The sequence below is a fragment of the Pholcus phalangioides genome, unplaced genomic scaffold (assembly GCF_987345545.1).
Source record: "Pholcus phalangioides strain wild (caught in Gottingen) unplaced genomic scaffold, Ppha-v1.0 ptg000009l_1, whole genome shotgun sequence".
NCBI lineage: Eukaryota > Metazoa > Arthropoda > Arachnida > Araneae > Pholcidae > Pholcus > Pholcus phalangioides.
Window position 1 is genome coordinate 31,564,747 of NW_028301602.1, and position 16,691 is coordinate 31,581,437.

The window sequence follows — 16,691 nt, forward strand, 5'->3', positions numbered from 1 at the left end:
TGCATTCACACATCACACTTCTTGCATTTTTTAATACTTGTGTTACATTACGAATGCATTTTCCCCTTCCAGATTTCTTACTCATTGAAAATGTAGCACTTGTTATGTTATTGCATAGCGGGATTTGACATCACTGATTTTTTCTTGATACTGTAGCAATTGTTGTTATTATTAGCAAAATTCTGATTTCTGGGATTTTCTAAGCTTTCTAGCTAGTTTCAACAAAAATGAGATTCTGGTTTTATATTTTTTTCTACAAAATCATTTACAAAAGCATTTATTGATACTAAGTAGAATGTTGTAGAAAACATGTATTGGTAAATGGGTGATACTTGCACAGATTGTGCTATCGAGCTATCTGATCAACAACATACTTTGTTTTGTTGTATAACTCAATGGTTTGAGGAAATTTTAAATACATTCTAGAAGAATATATTCCTTTTTCTCTAGAAAATACTCAATGTAATATCTTTATGTGTTATCAAACACATTTCTTATAAAGGGGTCCTTGTTTTGAACTCCATGTGAAATTTTTTTTTTCAATCTTTTAAATATTACCAGGGGTAGTATTATTTGGTTTCAGTTCCTCAGCACGTATTGGTGAAGTAAAGTAATCAAGTGGTCACATTTCGACTAGCTTCCAGATAAGATACAGTGATTCACATTACTATTATTTTGGCAAAACTAGTATTTCTATTTCATCATTACTCGGTCAGTGAGGATAGTTTCAATAGATGAAGTGAGAAAATCTGGATTGGGGAATTTGTTGTCACGATTCGGCAACATAAATTTGCTGCTGTGCATGCAATGAAAGTGTCTATAATGTTATCGGTCAAATTGACTGGTCATGGTCCTTCTAGATATAAAAGTATTTTAGCCAATTTTTTTAAAATTGATAGTTGGACAGTATAATGTTTCAGTATTCTTAGGAAAAGTCATATGAAAATTTTTTTCCAGCAATCTAAACAATCTGGTTTATTGTGAAAATCGAGTGAGAAGATCGAAAACTGTCAAAATGACAGCTATTTTCTTTCTAGTGTTAAGCAAATGTCAACTTGATGAGATTTTACTTGATTTCATTTTCATTAATATTCAAAGATTGTCTATGTACGTACGTGTACTTATAAGTTGAGCATTTTCTTCCACCATCTACTAATTCGCAAAATGTTCTGCAGCCAGTCTTTCATTTCAACAATTCTTATGAGAGAGATTTTCAAGGGTAAAGGTGTTTTATCCTTTTTTCTAGGTGCAATACTGATGCAATATTGCAACCCTATCATCACTCGTATTTTTGTTTTTTCCTTATTTTATATATTTTTTTCACCAGCGGGAATTAGACAAAGAGCAAGGAAAGATGGAACACAATTTTCTTTCCTTTGTTTTGAAAATATAACAAAGGAATCCACACTTGGCAAGTTCCTGCAGTTGAAGAACTACTTTTGTACTCCAAGTCAGACAAGGTTGGACTTAGAGTCAGTCCCCCCCACTTGTGATGTGTCAAAAGCCTTTCCGCAGAGGGCAGCCGGACCTTCAACATGATACTCACTACTCACAAGGTTCCTAGTGACCTGGAAAGTCAGGAAAGTGCAATATTTGGCAAAGTCAGGGAAATATGCAAATATTTGGTAGAAGTCGGAGAAAAGTTCTGTGAAGGAGAAAAAAAAAACGAACACAAACTCGCGTGAAAAACAAAAGATTAAAATTTGAAAGGTTAATATTTTGAATTGTATTTCTTCCAGGGTTTTGGCCAGGGAAAATCTAGATTTAGTCCTAGAAAGTCAAGTAAATGATTGAGCAGATTTTTCTGGGAACCCTGACTTACATAACGAAAAACCAGGCATTTGCCAGTTCCACTTCAAAACGGAAAAGTCAAATTACAGAATCAGCAAGACCACAAAACAAACAACTCTGACGACATAAATTAAGAAGAGACACTCTCTCCCAACACTGATTGTGGCATGTACTAATTTATTAAAAGTTCTCCAGGGGAATGTGTACGAGGTGCATGTATGGTTAAGTAGTAGTAGTTTTCTACAAGTAGTTTCCGCGTCAGGAACAATTCCTTGATCTAATGGTATATTGGCACAGACACAATTTTATATCTGAAGAGGTGGCTGTGTCAGAATTAATTAGTGTGGAATCCAACTTTGTGTATTTAAGTAAATTATGTGCATGAATGTGTTCAGTTATTGTCATCTGTCTTCTAAACATGAAACTGGCAATGAATGAATATTTTTATAAATGCAATTTAAATGTTGTATGGTCTGTTTTTCACTTTGGCAAGATTTTTTTTTTTCAGAGATGATTCACTTTTATTTGTGCCTTAAGGTTGGGGAAAAGTTGAGTTGACCATGAAAATATTAAATGTTATCACAGTTCCATTGTATCTTACCAACACTTTGCTTCAGCACTCATGATGTTTTCTTTATTACAAAGTACTTTTTTTTTATATATATTATAGTGAAACCATTCTAGAAGGGAAACCCATATTCCTTAGAAAATGGACTCTCTCAGAATAGACAAAAATTAGTACATAGGGGGAAAACATTTCCAGACCTGTAGAAATTGACGCTATAGGGGAACTGGTCCTGAGAGAGGTTTTACTACAATTTTGTTTCTGTCAAATTTCACAAGAAATACATTTACCATCTATTCAAGTGTGAATGTCTAATTTTGTGATCAAGTTGAAGATATGTATCTGACTAGACCCTCATGAACTTCGATGAGCGTGCGTAATGTAATATTAGTGTAATATTTCTACTTAGGATGCTGTTCACATTGTGCTGAAACTGCATTCAATACTTTTATTTAAAAAGCTTTTTTTTTTTGCTTTGAATAACTTTTTTTTCGTACCCTATTATTGAACCGATATATCATTGAAATTAGTATACGCAGTCACAGATAGGAGCAATTTTGATTTTCTTGTGAGAGCCCCCCCCTTTTTACGAGGTATTTCCAGCAGTATTGCGGTCTTTGAACCTCTTTCAATGTTTACTCCACTCTAAATAAAGTTTTTTACTTTCCCTACTGTAGAAAAACAAATGGAATTATTGTTCTTGATTGTCAAAATATTATTTCTTATGGTGTTATGAGTTGCACGTTCTATAATGTTATTGTCTGTACAGTTTTATATGTGCAAACCATGTACATGAATATTTTGCCATCTCTGAATGAAATGAAAACATGTAATAAAGATAGAATTTTGCAATATATATTATGGATAATGTATTTTGTTTTTGCGGAAACAATTTCTTTTATTAAGCATGTTTTACATTGTTTGTCAAGCATCTCTTCTTCCTAAGATTGACAAAAAATATGAATCCTAGTCTGTGAGACCGGGCGTTCTTTCTCAATGGGCAATTTTATATCATATGTATGATCGCCAGATCAAATAATTAAGTTGCTTTTATGATACTTATTGTAAAAATTGTCCAGCTATGATTAGATCTTAGCCGTTGAGCACTGTTGTTAAACCACTCATAACTTTTCCTTGCATGTTTGTCACTATTGGGAACATGAGTCGTAGTGGTGTTGTTCTGGGCATCCCAATTGTCAGTTGCTCAAACCGTTCAAGGCTTTGCGGTTATTATGTTCTAGTCCAAGGGTTCTTAACGTTTGGGTCGTAGGGGCTTGCTCTGGATGGGCCGTAGAAATCCACTCAGCCATTCTTCAGATATGGGTCTCAAACCAAACTTGATTAACGGGGAGCATCCTAGATGCGAGTCAGACTAATCCATGTACAGTCTGTTACAAAGGCACTTAATTACGATGCTGGGTTCAACAATTTCGTAGAACAAGCAGTTCTGTGGGCCACAAATCTGATCTTGTTGCAGCTAAAAAGGTTAAGAACCCTGTTCTAGTCACTTCCAGAATGATACAGATGGCCCCAGTAGGAAAAAGTTTCCAAATAACGTGTAGAACTCATGACATTCATGTTTCAAGGGATTGTATACTTATTAAAATAGAAAAATGAAAAAAATTAACTTTTTATACAGTTTCCGCGTGCCCCAAAATCCGATTTGAACGTTGCTGCCCGGTCTCTCCTGATGCTAACAAAAGAAACTTCGTTTTTAAATGAAATAATTCACTGAGATATTTGAATTCGAAAAACGGAGGAAAGTTGGGGAAAAAATAGCTCTAAATATACTGAGAAACCGTTTTACCCGCATTTAACGCTGGTTTTTCAACAAATTTCCTCCGCTTTTGAAATTAGAATATCTCCGCGAATATTGCACTTAGAAACGTAGAATTTCTTTTGTTGGCACCAGGAGAGACGGTAACAACTTTCTAATTGGGCTTTTGCGAACATAGGGTATACGTATAAAAAAATTAAACATTTTTATTTCAATAACTATACAACCCCTTGCAACATTAATGACATATATCTGGGTACACTACACGCTAGTTGGACACCTTTCCTTATTGGAAGTATGGCTCTAGGATCAACGGTTCCTCAGTAAAATGGCGTACCCCCCCCCCCCCCGTTTGCTGTGCAGCTTGTATGTAGGGTGTTTCAAAACGCAACCTACAAACTTTTAGAGACTGCAGAAAACAAAAGAGAATGTTGTGATTGTATCACAAAATTATTTTTTGTGCATGGATGAACTTTGAGCACTTTTTGTGAAACTTAACGTGTACGCGTACTGTCCTCGTGTAAAATATTGCCCAATAAAGTTTTTCCACCCATTTTGGCTTGCCATTTCTGCATCTTCATTCATCTTCCAGCTGCCCAGGTTGGGGTTTCCGGTCATACATTCCTATGTGATTCTGCTTTGTTGTTTTTGTGTTTTCTACCTCCCCTAAAACTTTGCACGTTGAGTTTTGAATCACCCTGTATAGGTTGTAAATTGTTCGAAAAAAAAATAAAAAATGGGAAGATAGTGTATATATTCAATGGAATCTCTACCTGCGGAAAACCTGTTGAACTTGAATAACAAATGTTGTGAGACTGAAGAAAAAGATGAACCAACAGTGAACAAAATAATTTCGTTATTCAATAAAATTAGATAAAACTTGTTACGAAAACACTTAAAAATATTTTATTTCACAAACCGTTTTTACAGGTCGTACATGACTAGAAAATACTGCACAACATAAGACATTCAGTCACACTTGGATAATATATACGGTATAGTATGAAGCACATCCCTTTTTGAACGAGGTTCAGTCCATAATAGGTGGGAATGACTATCGGAAACAGAAATCTGACTTATTTCAGTAACATATCGTTATATATCTTCCACGACATTGCCAGTTTTTTGTTTGTGCCATTGTGACATCATCTGGTAGTAATACAATCTGATAATTATAACGCTGCTCTCAAAAACAAAAAAAAAAAATTCAATGTTCCCAAGAAAAATTGAACGGTTTTAGGGTGTATTGGGACTGCTGATTTTAAAACTGGTGCTGGTTTTTGCCGAATTGGCCCCAGTTTTTGAGATACTGCATCGCCCAACATTTCAATATAGCCTGCAGCCACAACTTTTACTTTAAATTTTTTATTTATTTCCCTTTTTATATTGTATATATTATTACATTTATATCACGATTAGACATCAGTGGTGTCTGTTTATTGGTATTTTAAGTTTATTACCGATTCACATTTCACTCACTTCGAATGTGATTAGTATGCTGCTTATGTACAGTAAAACCCCTCTCAACGGACACCCCTCGGATACGGTCACCCTTTTTTTTCGGCCAAATAATAATTTCCCCTCATAATAAAAGTATGTATTTCAAACCCTTGATTAACGTTTTTTTACGGATGAATTTTCTCGCCAGTGTCCTCAAAAGAGAGGTTTTACTGTATTACCATTTGAATTTAACTTTCACTTCATCTCGAGAACTAGAACAAATATGACAAAATAAATGTTAGATTCGGGATCAGCGTCACAAAATCACTGAAAAATCGTTTAGAACAAAATCAGTGTTGAACAGTGTTATTGATGGTATATGCTTTTTCATGGTATGAGGTGTGTCAAATCTTTTGTCCGAGAGTATAACCGAGATGAATTTCTTTGAGGTTTCTAGCTTTTTGAAAATGGTTAAAAATCGTTTACACCAGAAATCGGTGTGGTTACTAATTTTTGATATTTGCAGGCTTAATAATTATCATTTACTCGTGTTCTTCCTCATTATGTCAAGTGATTATTTAACCTTCGGTTTACTTAATCCCCCTTATCAATATATCCATGATGCTGTCGCGTAGTAACAGATATACAGATAGTTGGGCGGAGTTTGATTCCCCCCCCCCCTACTGATCACAAATATTTTCAGTCTGTATTATCACAGGCGCCGATATAAAGAAAACTTTGAGGGCTTTGAAAATTGCCATTCCTCTCGTATATACGGGACTCAAGCCTGCACGCATGAGGCAGAATCCTAATTGTATATTCAAGATTTTTTTTGGGGGGTGGGGGAGGAGCTCAAATAGCTTTAGCCCCCAGATTCCGTAACCTATGTGTATGATGCCCTTGACAAAGTTTAGGCTACGAGACAGCATGTACGCTCTTTGAAAAACCACTACTATTAAACCGCACATGCACCTTTGAATCCTTTTAGGAATTTCAAACGAATTGGTACCTGCTGGAATGTGCTGTGTACTTATCAACATTGCGCCCGTTTCTGAGGAATGCATGTTATGTGTTCAAGAAGTGCTGCCATCTGTCTTCCGAATCTACGAATAGCAACTTGGGATAGGTTATTTTGGCCGCATAGATCTAGGATTTTTGATTTTTTTCAAATAAATACCGTGCCGTCGGTTGCGTTTTAGATATTTGTTGTTTCATCAGTTGGGTCTCCTGCTCTTTCCCGGCTGAAGCGGGTTTCCCAACTTCGAGGGGCAAAATGATAGTCTCCTCTTTCAAAACATAAAATAAAATAAAAATCTCGCTAAGCGAGTAACAGACCTTACGAGAGGGGTCTTCAACCTACCAGACACGGCGGACCAAACTTGAAACTTTCCGAGACACCCGCGGGCCACCGACTCATGACATCTGATAATAATTAATTAATTAATTAATTTAATAACTGTTATGAAGTAATTAATTAATCACATAATGCAGTGACATCTTAATGGAAGGGGCCACGGATTAAGCAGGGACAAAAATTGATTGAAGATTATTGTTTGTTCTGGAATTATTTTCTAGTTTTAACTAATTTTTATTAGTTCTCAAATTTTTACACCAATCTTGAAAAGTTTTTGATTAATTACTAATTAAATTAATTAATTCTGAGATTTATTTTAATCTGAAATGACTTTAAATGATTTCGCAATTATTTATTGCAGTGATTCTGAAATTATTTTCCTTTCAATGTATCTTGAAATCATTTGTTTCAATAATAATGCAATTATTCTTTTATTGTGATTATGCGAGAAACAATCGGTACAGTATAAGTGCGCAATAGTTTCCATCAAAAATTACGAAATTATTTCTCTCATTGATTTATAAGTTATTTTTTCCCACTATCTGGAATTATTTCTTTCATTAATTATGAAATTATTCCATAAATTAATTCTAGACTCAATCATTTTCCAATGTTTTTAACCATTTTCTGAAAATAATCGGCGGGCCACGACAAGAAGCTCCGAAGGCCAAATGGGGCCGTGGGCCATATACGTTGAAGACCCCTGCCCTACTGCATTTAAATAGCAGTCATAATATTTTTTTCATTACCAGTTTTGTCTTTGGAAGCTGGATGGCAGCATATATACACTCATGTCCATAAATTAAGGATAATTCAAAATCATAGGAAATCGAAATCTAAAGTAAAAATTTCACCTGTAGAATTATCATACACATCTGCAAGAATGATATGAAAATTTCAGGAAGCCACCAGATGATGCCGATGGTACGTCACAATGACGAGAGTGTGAGAGGGGGGTATAAGGAATGGTGGCAAAGAAGTGAAATTGTTCGTAAGAGTTCTGTAAGGCGCTCAGTGCCATAAGCGAATAGTTATGACACAGAGGACGCATGTGGATGATTTTTTACGTGGTAGAATTATCGGCCGCCTGGAATGTGGGCGTACTCAGATGGAAGTATCCGAGGAACTTGGAATTGCTCAAAGTGTCATCTCTAGGCTTTGGCAACGATTCCAAGATAACGGAAATGTCAGTAGACGTTACAGTACAGGTCGCCCCCGAGTTACAACGCCGAATGAAGACCGGTATTTGGCAGTAACTGCCAAAAGAAGCAGACGGAGCACAGCATCCGACCTGTCTCGTCAGCTATCTGCAGCCACGGGTACCACAGTTTCAAGGCAAACCGTGTACAGACGTTTTGGAGATATTGGTCTATATGCTCGCAGAACTGTCAGATGTGTTCCGCTCACGGCAACTCACTGTCGGCAGCGATTAGCCTGGAGTAGAGAACATGCAATGTGGACATCGTCACAGTGGGCTTGTGTGATGTTTTCCGACGAGTCCAGATTTAGCTTGCAGTCTGATTCACGTCGGACTTTCATATGGAGAACGCCAGGTACCCGTTACCACCAAGACAACATCATTGAACGACACCGTTACGGTGGTGCAGCATTGCTCGTTTGGGGTGGAATTATACTGGGTTCCAGAACCGGAACCATGAAAGCCCAAATTTATCGGGACATCATTCTGGAACAACATGTACGTTTGTTTAGGGGTGCCATGGGCGCAGAATTTGTGTTTATGGATGACAACGCCCGTCCTCACCGAGCAAACATCGTAAACGAATGCCTTGAATCTGAGGATATAACCCGTATGGAATGGCCAGCATTCTCACCTGACTTGAATACGATAGAGCATGTGTGGGACATGCTTGGCCGACGAGTTGCAGTCCGTCAACCACCTAATACATGTGTACCGGAACTTCGGAGAGCATTGCTTGCTGAGTGGAGTGATCTTCCCTAAGATCAGATAGATAATTTGATACTCAGCATGCCTAGGCGTTGTACGGACTGTATTTCATCGCATGGGAGACATACAATGCATTAACCATCATACCAACCATGTAATAGTAAGTTTTTGTCAAGGAGATATTTTTTACAATTGCTCCAGGGAGCAAAAATCGTAGTTTTTATGAATGGTATCATACATACACCATCGTTTTTGTTCCTTATCTTTTGTTTAATAAATGGGCTTTATGAATAAGTAACGTTTGTTTTGTTTCTGAACCTTTATTTGCTTGAGCTGGCATTATCCTTAATTTATGGGCATGAGTGTATATAAGCACGAACTCTTAATGTACAGCAAGGTTCCACAAGAACTAATTTTAACTCGGAACATTTTACCTCTTAATTTTCTTATTTAACCTTCTGGGGTGATGGACTGGGGTTGCGTCTAGTTTAAAAGAAATCATTCTATGACAATTTTCAGTTACATCAGTGAAAGTTATCATCCAAGCGAAAACTGACGATGCTGAGTGAATATGCCCCCCCCATATCCTAAATCCGGGATTCTTGTATAATAAATTCATAGTGTAAAAAAAAAAAGATAAGATTCTCTGGCCCTCGATGTGGAGGGGCTATGATACAGAAGCAGGGGTTCTTAACCTGTGACTCGCGACCAAAATTTGGGTCGCAAGGGCTTTCGAGATGGGTCGTATAAATCCTGTCTTTTTATAACTGCTCTTATCGGGTCACGGGTTTCATTAAATAAAAAAAAAACCGAACAGTCCCATGGGTCGCGAAGTCGACCCTGTTGTCGATTTTTGGTTCGTGGCTGAAAAAGGTTCAGAACTCCCTTCACTTTTATTTTGCAATGTCTATTCGCAATGATGAATGTTTGATTTATATAGGGTGCGCAAAGAAAGAACCCTAACACAGGGGTGTCTTAACAGCATCATGGGAGACCCCCTGGAAAAAGTGATGTCTGGGACCCTACCTAGTGGAAGTACTTGCCAACCACATACTCATTCTCGAAAATCACGGTATCAATTTATCACGAGGCCTTTCCATGAACTTGAGGCCTGAGTTAAGAGAGGTCCTCGTTTCACACATTTTCTAAAAAAAAAACCACACTTCCTCGACACTTTTGCATGACGTAAATGCAATATTGCGGAATCATAAGGTAGCTCCGAGTATGGCGTCGCCTTAGAGGAGGTCTGCTTTGATGGGTTTGACGTCCAGAATGGATGACGCTCTCAAGGGGCTCGGGGACTTGTCTGTCGAAGGGAGGCCGCGCGATGACGTCGAGGATGTCGTGGTTCCAGCAGCGTTCATCGACGATGAAGAAGTGTTGTTCGTCGTTTGACCACAAACCCTGTGATGGTTCTCCCAGTCTTTGTGCTGGCAGAAAGAGCCGCAATACCTTGCCACATTGCATCCGCTGCATGTTTCATTCGCCTTTCTTCCGCAATTCCAACAGTTCTTGTAATAGAAAATAAATAAATGAACAAATAATTAATTACTGTAAAAAAAAAATCGTCAACGAATAAAGCAAATATTAAACAATTTCTAATGCATTTCGCCGCGCTATGGGTGTCGTCTTCAGAGGATAAGAGTATCGCGTATCGCAGTGACCGAGTTTCCCACTTGGATTGAGCACCAAATCTTCATCAATCTCTGTAGGTCAGCGGAACGAAAAGAACTATACGTCTGTTCAACGTTACACGACGTTTGATTTGAACAGACGTATTGTTTTTTTGGTTCCGCTGAGCAACAGAGATTGAAGATTCCGTGCTCAATCCAAGTGGGAAACTCGGTCAGCGTGATACTCTTATCCTCTGAAGACGACACCCATAGCGCGTCGAAATGCATTAGGAATTTTTTAGTATTTCCCGGTGTTTGCCTTATTCGTTGACGAATTTTTGAGTATTATTAGTCAAAGTTATTTATCATAGATCATATCATTACAAAGTTATTATTTATCATAGAGAATCTACTCTTCCGTATTAATTATTGTGTTTTCAAAATTCGTTTTAATGATTATTAGTTTTATTTCTTGAGCCATTTTGCCATTATTATTTAATTTGATAGTTTTACGCGAGGGTCGTTTGATAAGTAAGGTATAAAAATGGTGTTCAAATTTTTTTTAATTGAAAATTCTATTTTATTTTTCAACATAGTCTCCTTCAAGGCCCTCACGCACTTTTCCTATGATATTCAAAATTTCTTCATCCCGTCAGAAAAATTACATTTCCCTTAACACTTGAAAAAGTCATTTACAGCTGCAAATGATCTCTTCATTTGATGAACAATTTTTTCCACTAAGCGAAGCTTTCAATATTGAAGGCAGGAAAAAGTCATCCGTAAAGAAACCGAAAAGAAATCCGTATAATATGAGTGTTCTGTGCAATGCTTAATTCTTGATTATTTTAGCTTTTACAATGGCGTATCTCTAAGATGGGGCATTGGATTTGTGAGTTGGGGCTTTTTTGTGCGTTTCATCTGCAGCTGTTTTCCAGTGCGATTCGAAATTTTATATTCATTATTGACAATCATTGGATTTAGATTATTGATAATCATTCGATTAACTGGCGATTACTAGATTCTTTATGAGAATGCCATCATACTAAGCCATCATCGTATAATCTTGTTTATGATTTTGATTGTCTATCGGCGTTTGTTATTTCGATTTTAATCATCAGTTATATGATCTCAGATTGACGATCGTTTTTATATATATTTTATTTTTGTTGCCATTGTCCTAGGCGAAAATGTTTTGTTGTTTATAATAAAACTTTCCGGATACACCCATACTTCGGGAACGCTTCGATATCTCTCTGAGATGGGAAGCGGGGTGTGTCCGGTCTTCAAAGATGTTCTTTCAAACTTCACAGAAATATGGCATAATGTTCTCAAACTCTTTTTTTGGCCAAATTTAAGGTCCTTTTGGAGGCAGTTTATATAGACAATGTCTTGAGAATCCCCCCCCCCCAAAAAAAAAAAAAAAACACGTGGCCATTACTTTTTTAGTGGACAAAACAGTTTTTGCTTTTTTGGTGCCGTTTCACCACTCTCTATCCACTGCTTTGATTATTGTTTTAACTCTAGTGCAGTGTTTCTCTACAGCCGGACCGCGGTCCAGTACCGGGCCCTGGCATCAGTCAAATCGGGCCGTAAGTGGTTCACCATTTCATTTTTACCCATTTATTTCACATTAATCGTGTGTATGACCGTACCTTCACTCATAAAAACGAAACCAACCAGGCCGGGGGGCTTCGAAAGGTTGAGACCCACTGCGAGTATACTGGCAAATACATGTTTCACCCCACAGCCAAAAATCGACGCCCAATTTTTCAAGGGTTATGGAGAAAAATTGATGTTTTTTTTAATGTCTTTTGCGTTCGCTTTTGATCCATCATGACCAATCCCGGCTCCCAATCTTGGACAAAGCTTTTTTCATTTGTAATTTATCATAGAGAATATTGTGAATCCGTTCCATTGAGATGCCCACAACATAATTTATCTCAAGATACTTCAATCTGCCATCTTCCATGACGGTAACGGGGATTTTTCAATGATTTGCAGGTTGGTGGCCTAAACCGGACGCTCTTGTTCTTCGGTGGACCTTGCGGACCGTTTAAATTGGTTGATTTAAAAATTAAAATGGTCTTTAATGATAGTACAGAGTCTCCATGAATGTGTTCCAATTCAGCTTTGATCTGGGTAGCTTGCAAATATTTTAGATGAAAATGTTTTTTTCACTGCACGACACGTCATCATTATACTTTCCAGAATTACTGCTACAATCCGAACCCTTTGAACGACGCCAAATAAACTGCAACGCTCTTTGTGCTCTAACTTGTGACAGGTTTTGCAGAATGATACTCTCAGTTGTAACAATAGAGATTTACCTTACTTATCAAACGACCTACGTATGTATGGAATTTTTAGCATTTCTGGACAATCTTAAGTTGTTTTTATGTGTTTTTTTTAACGCTTCGTATGCGGGTGATTTTCAGCTGTAATGGTAAACGTGTTTTATCGTTTCTTATAGACGCAACACTGCTGCGACTGTCACCATTTTTCCTTTTTTCCCTCCTTCTCATCAGTTGATGAAATGAAAAGAAGGGAAACAAAAGATGTAATTCGAACACAATTTCTTTCATCCCGTTTTAAAAATGTGACAAGGGATTCCACTCTCGGCTACTTTCTGCAGCTGAAGAACGAGTTTTAAATTCGAGTTAGACGAGGTTGGACTGGGATCTGTCTCCCGCTGCGATGTGCTAAACCAATTTTTCCCCTCCAAAAATATTTGGAATCGGTCATAGCCGCTGAGAATGGTCGTGTGGGCATTTCAAGCCTCGTTTACAGGGGAAATAAAAGAAACCCAGAAAGTTACCACATAACACCAAACATGGTCCCCGCTCCGTCCCTTGCGGGACCAGAAAGTTACCGGTATCAGAGACCTTGATTTTCCGGGAAGCTATCGGACATGGTGTTCAGTTTATGCCAGTATGACACTAGTCGAGTGGGAAGTGGTTGATTCAAGATGGCTAACTAAAGGAGCTAATGGTAGTGTTTTCGCGGCGCAATGGATTACGGGAGAGGGGGTCGCAGTCACCCAGGCATAGGGATATTTTAAGTGATCTCCGCCTCTCCCTTTTTTCTTTACGAGGAAAAAAAGTTGCCATGGGGGTAATAATAATTACAGCAACCCTCCTTGTCTTGCACATGCAAACAGGGCTATAGTGTATTCGCATCGCAAAGACCAGCAGGCGGCACAGTGGTAGCCAGATGAAGAAGGCTTTCTGTGTCTTTCAAACTTTGAAGCCCGAATGCGGAATGCGAGAAAGTTATGCCGAGCTCTGCCCTCAAGGCGATTATAACGGCTTACAGAAAGCTTACGTGAAATACTGATGACAATTTAGTTACCTCGGTGGATTCTTCTTGGTGCGCAGCTGCAGCAATAGCATCTTCGGCTGCTTGCCTCCTCGCCTCGGTGATCATACGCTCCATCTTCACGCGTTCAGCCGCTACCAGTTCATTCGCTTTGGTTTCTGCAACGGATACCGCTTTTTGCAACTCTGCCACTGCTTGTCTCTTGACTTCGCTTACAGCATCTTCTGCGATAAGGATAAGAAATAAATTTATTTAATACCGCGAGACAGACATTCTTGATGTATGTGCCATATTCAACGTGGTCGGTCCCATGCGGCAATCTACTCTTGTCTGGTTGTCCACTGGAAAATGCAACACGAGGCAAGCAACGCGGGCGAAAACAGCCGACATTAAATTAGACAACCAGGGGTGTCTGACCAGGTGCGAATCCAGAAGGGAGGAGCGAATTGTGTGTGTTAGTTTGATCATCCCGTATTTTCCGGGATAAATTTTCCTATATTATTCTGCACTTAGGAACGGGAGGTGGGAAGACCCCCCCCCCTCTAGAACTACGCCTGAGCAAAGGCAGACATCTTCTACGAATGGAGCGGATGCAGGCATCTTCAGCTACGGATGGAGCAGAGGCAGACATTTTCAGCTGCGAATAAAGCGGAGGCAGGCAGATCCAGGGTGATGTGCTGGAGAGGCGACTTATTGTATTGGTGCATCGGTTCATCTCGTAATTTACGGGAAAGACAAAATTTCCCCTATATTATTTGTCTTTTGGGAGGGATGATTGCCCCTTTGTGCAATGGGATCTTGTTAATATAGACAACTGCTTGCGCGAATTGTTTATTGTTGCAAGTAGCTTCCAGTGGACAACCGGCCTTAATGAAACATCGCTCAAAACTGAGATTTAACTCACCTGCCCTTCGTCTGACCTCCGAGACTCTTTCTTCAGCGACTTTGTAATGAGGCACCAAATCGGGTTGTCGAGTCTTTTTGTGATCCAAGTCGTGCTCCAGATGCCTTCCTAGCCGAGTCCAGTTCGGTATTTCGGAGCGCTCGGCGTAGCTCCTGGGCTGTAGCATTGCGAGTGCCCGTTTTGTTTTTTCGACCATACCCAAGATACAGCTTAGCATCTGTTGAAGAGAAAAAGTAAGATTACAACACTTGTTTCGGTATAGTGCTGCTACGTGAATAAACTGAAGTTAAAACTATTTTTCAGAGAAGTTACAAAAATAATAACCCTTTTTTTCAAGATTTGCGAGGATTGTGTGTGGGCCTGATTTGAGCATGGACAAGTGAGAGATTCGCTTGAATTTATGGGAAAAATGTATTAAATTCAAGGAAAAATTTATTAAATTCATACCAAACCTTTGTCTCTGATCATGGAGAGCAACCCCCCTCTCCCCTCCAATGTACCCTTTGTTGAAGGTCCCCGCTCCGAATTTAAGCATTCAACAGCAAATGAAACTTCTCTGACACTAATAATGGAACTCCCCCCCCCCCCCCCCGATATTTTACTAGGGTTCCTCAAGTTTCAGTAACATATTAGTATTAACATTCACTTACAAATCAAACGTTTCGATCAAACTTTGAGGGGTGGGGGTCCAGGCCTCTATGAATTTAAGTAATTCATATTCGTTGAGAGAGAGAGAGAGAGACAAATCGAACTTCTAAGACCCTAATCACAGAGGCTCCCTAATGCTTGTTTTGCCCAGAGTCTTTCTTATTTAAGCGACAGCCATTCGCTATGGAATCAAATATTTCTGACCTTTAAGCATAAAGACTTTTTTGGCCCAGTCTCTTCGAATTTAAGCAACATTTGCTCAGGGTCAATCCTCTCCCGGATTTAAGCAAACATTTGTCAACTAATCAAACATCTCTGATCCTAATCACAATCATGATAGAACCACTATCGCAATTTCAGATTTAAGACATAATCATACAGAGGCGTCGGAAGTGTTTCAGACTCATGGTGCTCGCATTGAGCTTTATATAGATTTGGATTTCTGAATTAATACTGGGGGTACTCAAAGTGATGCTAGAAAATAATGTGAGTGCTTCAGAACTCACACTGCACGCAAATGCGAGCCGATCTCCCCTTTAAAAAGTCTCGCCAGAGAAAGCTACAGGTCTACAATGGTACAATTGTTCAATCATTACACTTGACTCACAGTTATAAAAATTGATGATAGATGGCAGCACACTGCACATGACAAGTATTGCTCAGTAACAAACTTCACGTTAGGTTCACAACACGTACCAATTCGTGAGAAATTCCGCAGAGGAATGTGGACGACGTGCATGTGTGGTTTAGTGGTAGTAGTAGTAGCACTCACTGCACCTACGGATGTTACGTCTCTGGCTATGACGTACATTTACTGACAAATCAATGAAAATGACGTTTCTAACACTAATAATGGGAAGCGATTTCTTTGCCTAAGGTTCAATCGATTTTTAGCAACAGACATTCATGGACCAATCATCCCCTTCCCCAATTATTGAGGGGAAGAGGGAAGGTCACTTCACCAAGGGTCGCCTCGAATCTGAGCAACCAAAATTTACCGGCAGATGAAAAGTCTGTCTCCTACCCAAATCATGGAGACTTCCTAATATAAACTGAAGTGAGAGGACCTAGGTTCGATTCCCCAGAAAGGGCAGTTGAATTTTGTTTCTTTCATTTTTATCTCTCATTCATCTTCGCATCAGCCAGCTGTTAAAAATCTTCATATAAACTGAAGTGCCAGAAAAACTGGTGCACCCACCGTGTAGTTTTCCCTCGAGCACTCAGAACTGCTGCAACACGACGTGGCATGGACTCCGCTAATCATGCGGAGATAGACATAGAAGTCTGGGGGGTCACGGTCATTATTGCTGGGGGAAGCAAGATGATGATGATGACAATTCATATATACATTAGATCAGTCGACTCCACCTTTGACGCT

General features: G+C 38.8%; 1 protein-coding gene across 5 annotated transcripts in view; it reads right to left on the minus strand.

Annotated features, from left to right (window-relative positions):
* Positions 1 to 5,023: 5,023 nt before the first annotated feature.
* LOC149082815 (protein CBFA2T1-like) overlaps positions 5,024 to 16,691 on the minus strand; it is a 45,470-nt gene continuing 33,802 nt past the window's right edge. For 4 of the 5 annotated variants that reach the window (XM_089235979.1, XM_089235981.1, XM_089235978.1 and 1 more), the window contains exons 8-10: positions 14,666 to 14,882; positions 13,795 to 13,985; positions 5,024 to 10,344 (exon numbers count right to left, since the gene is read on the minus strand). In XM_089235979.1, coding sequence (XP_089092105.1) covers positions 10,069 to 10,344; positions 13,795 to 13,985; positions 14,666 to 14,882 — 684 coding nt within the window. In that variant the 3' untranslated portion in view covers positions 5,024 to 10,068. The remainder of the gene's footprint in view (positions 10,345 to 13,794; positions 13,986 to 14,665; positions 14,883 to 16,691) is intronic. The other variant, XM_089235982.1, reaches the window with a different exon arrangement.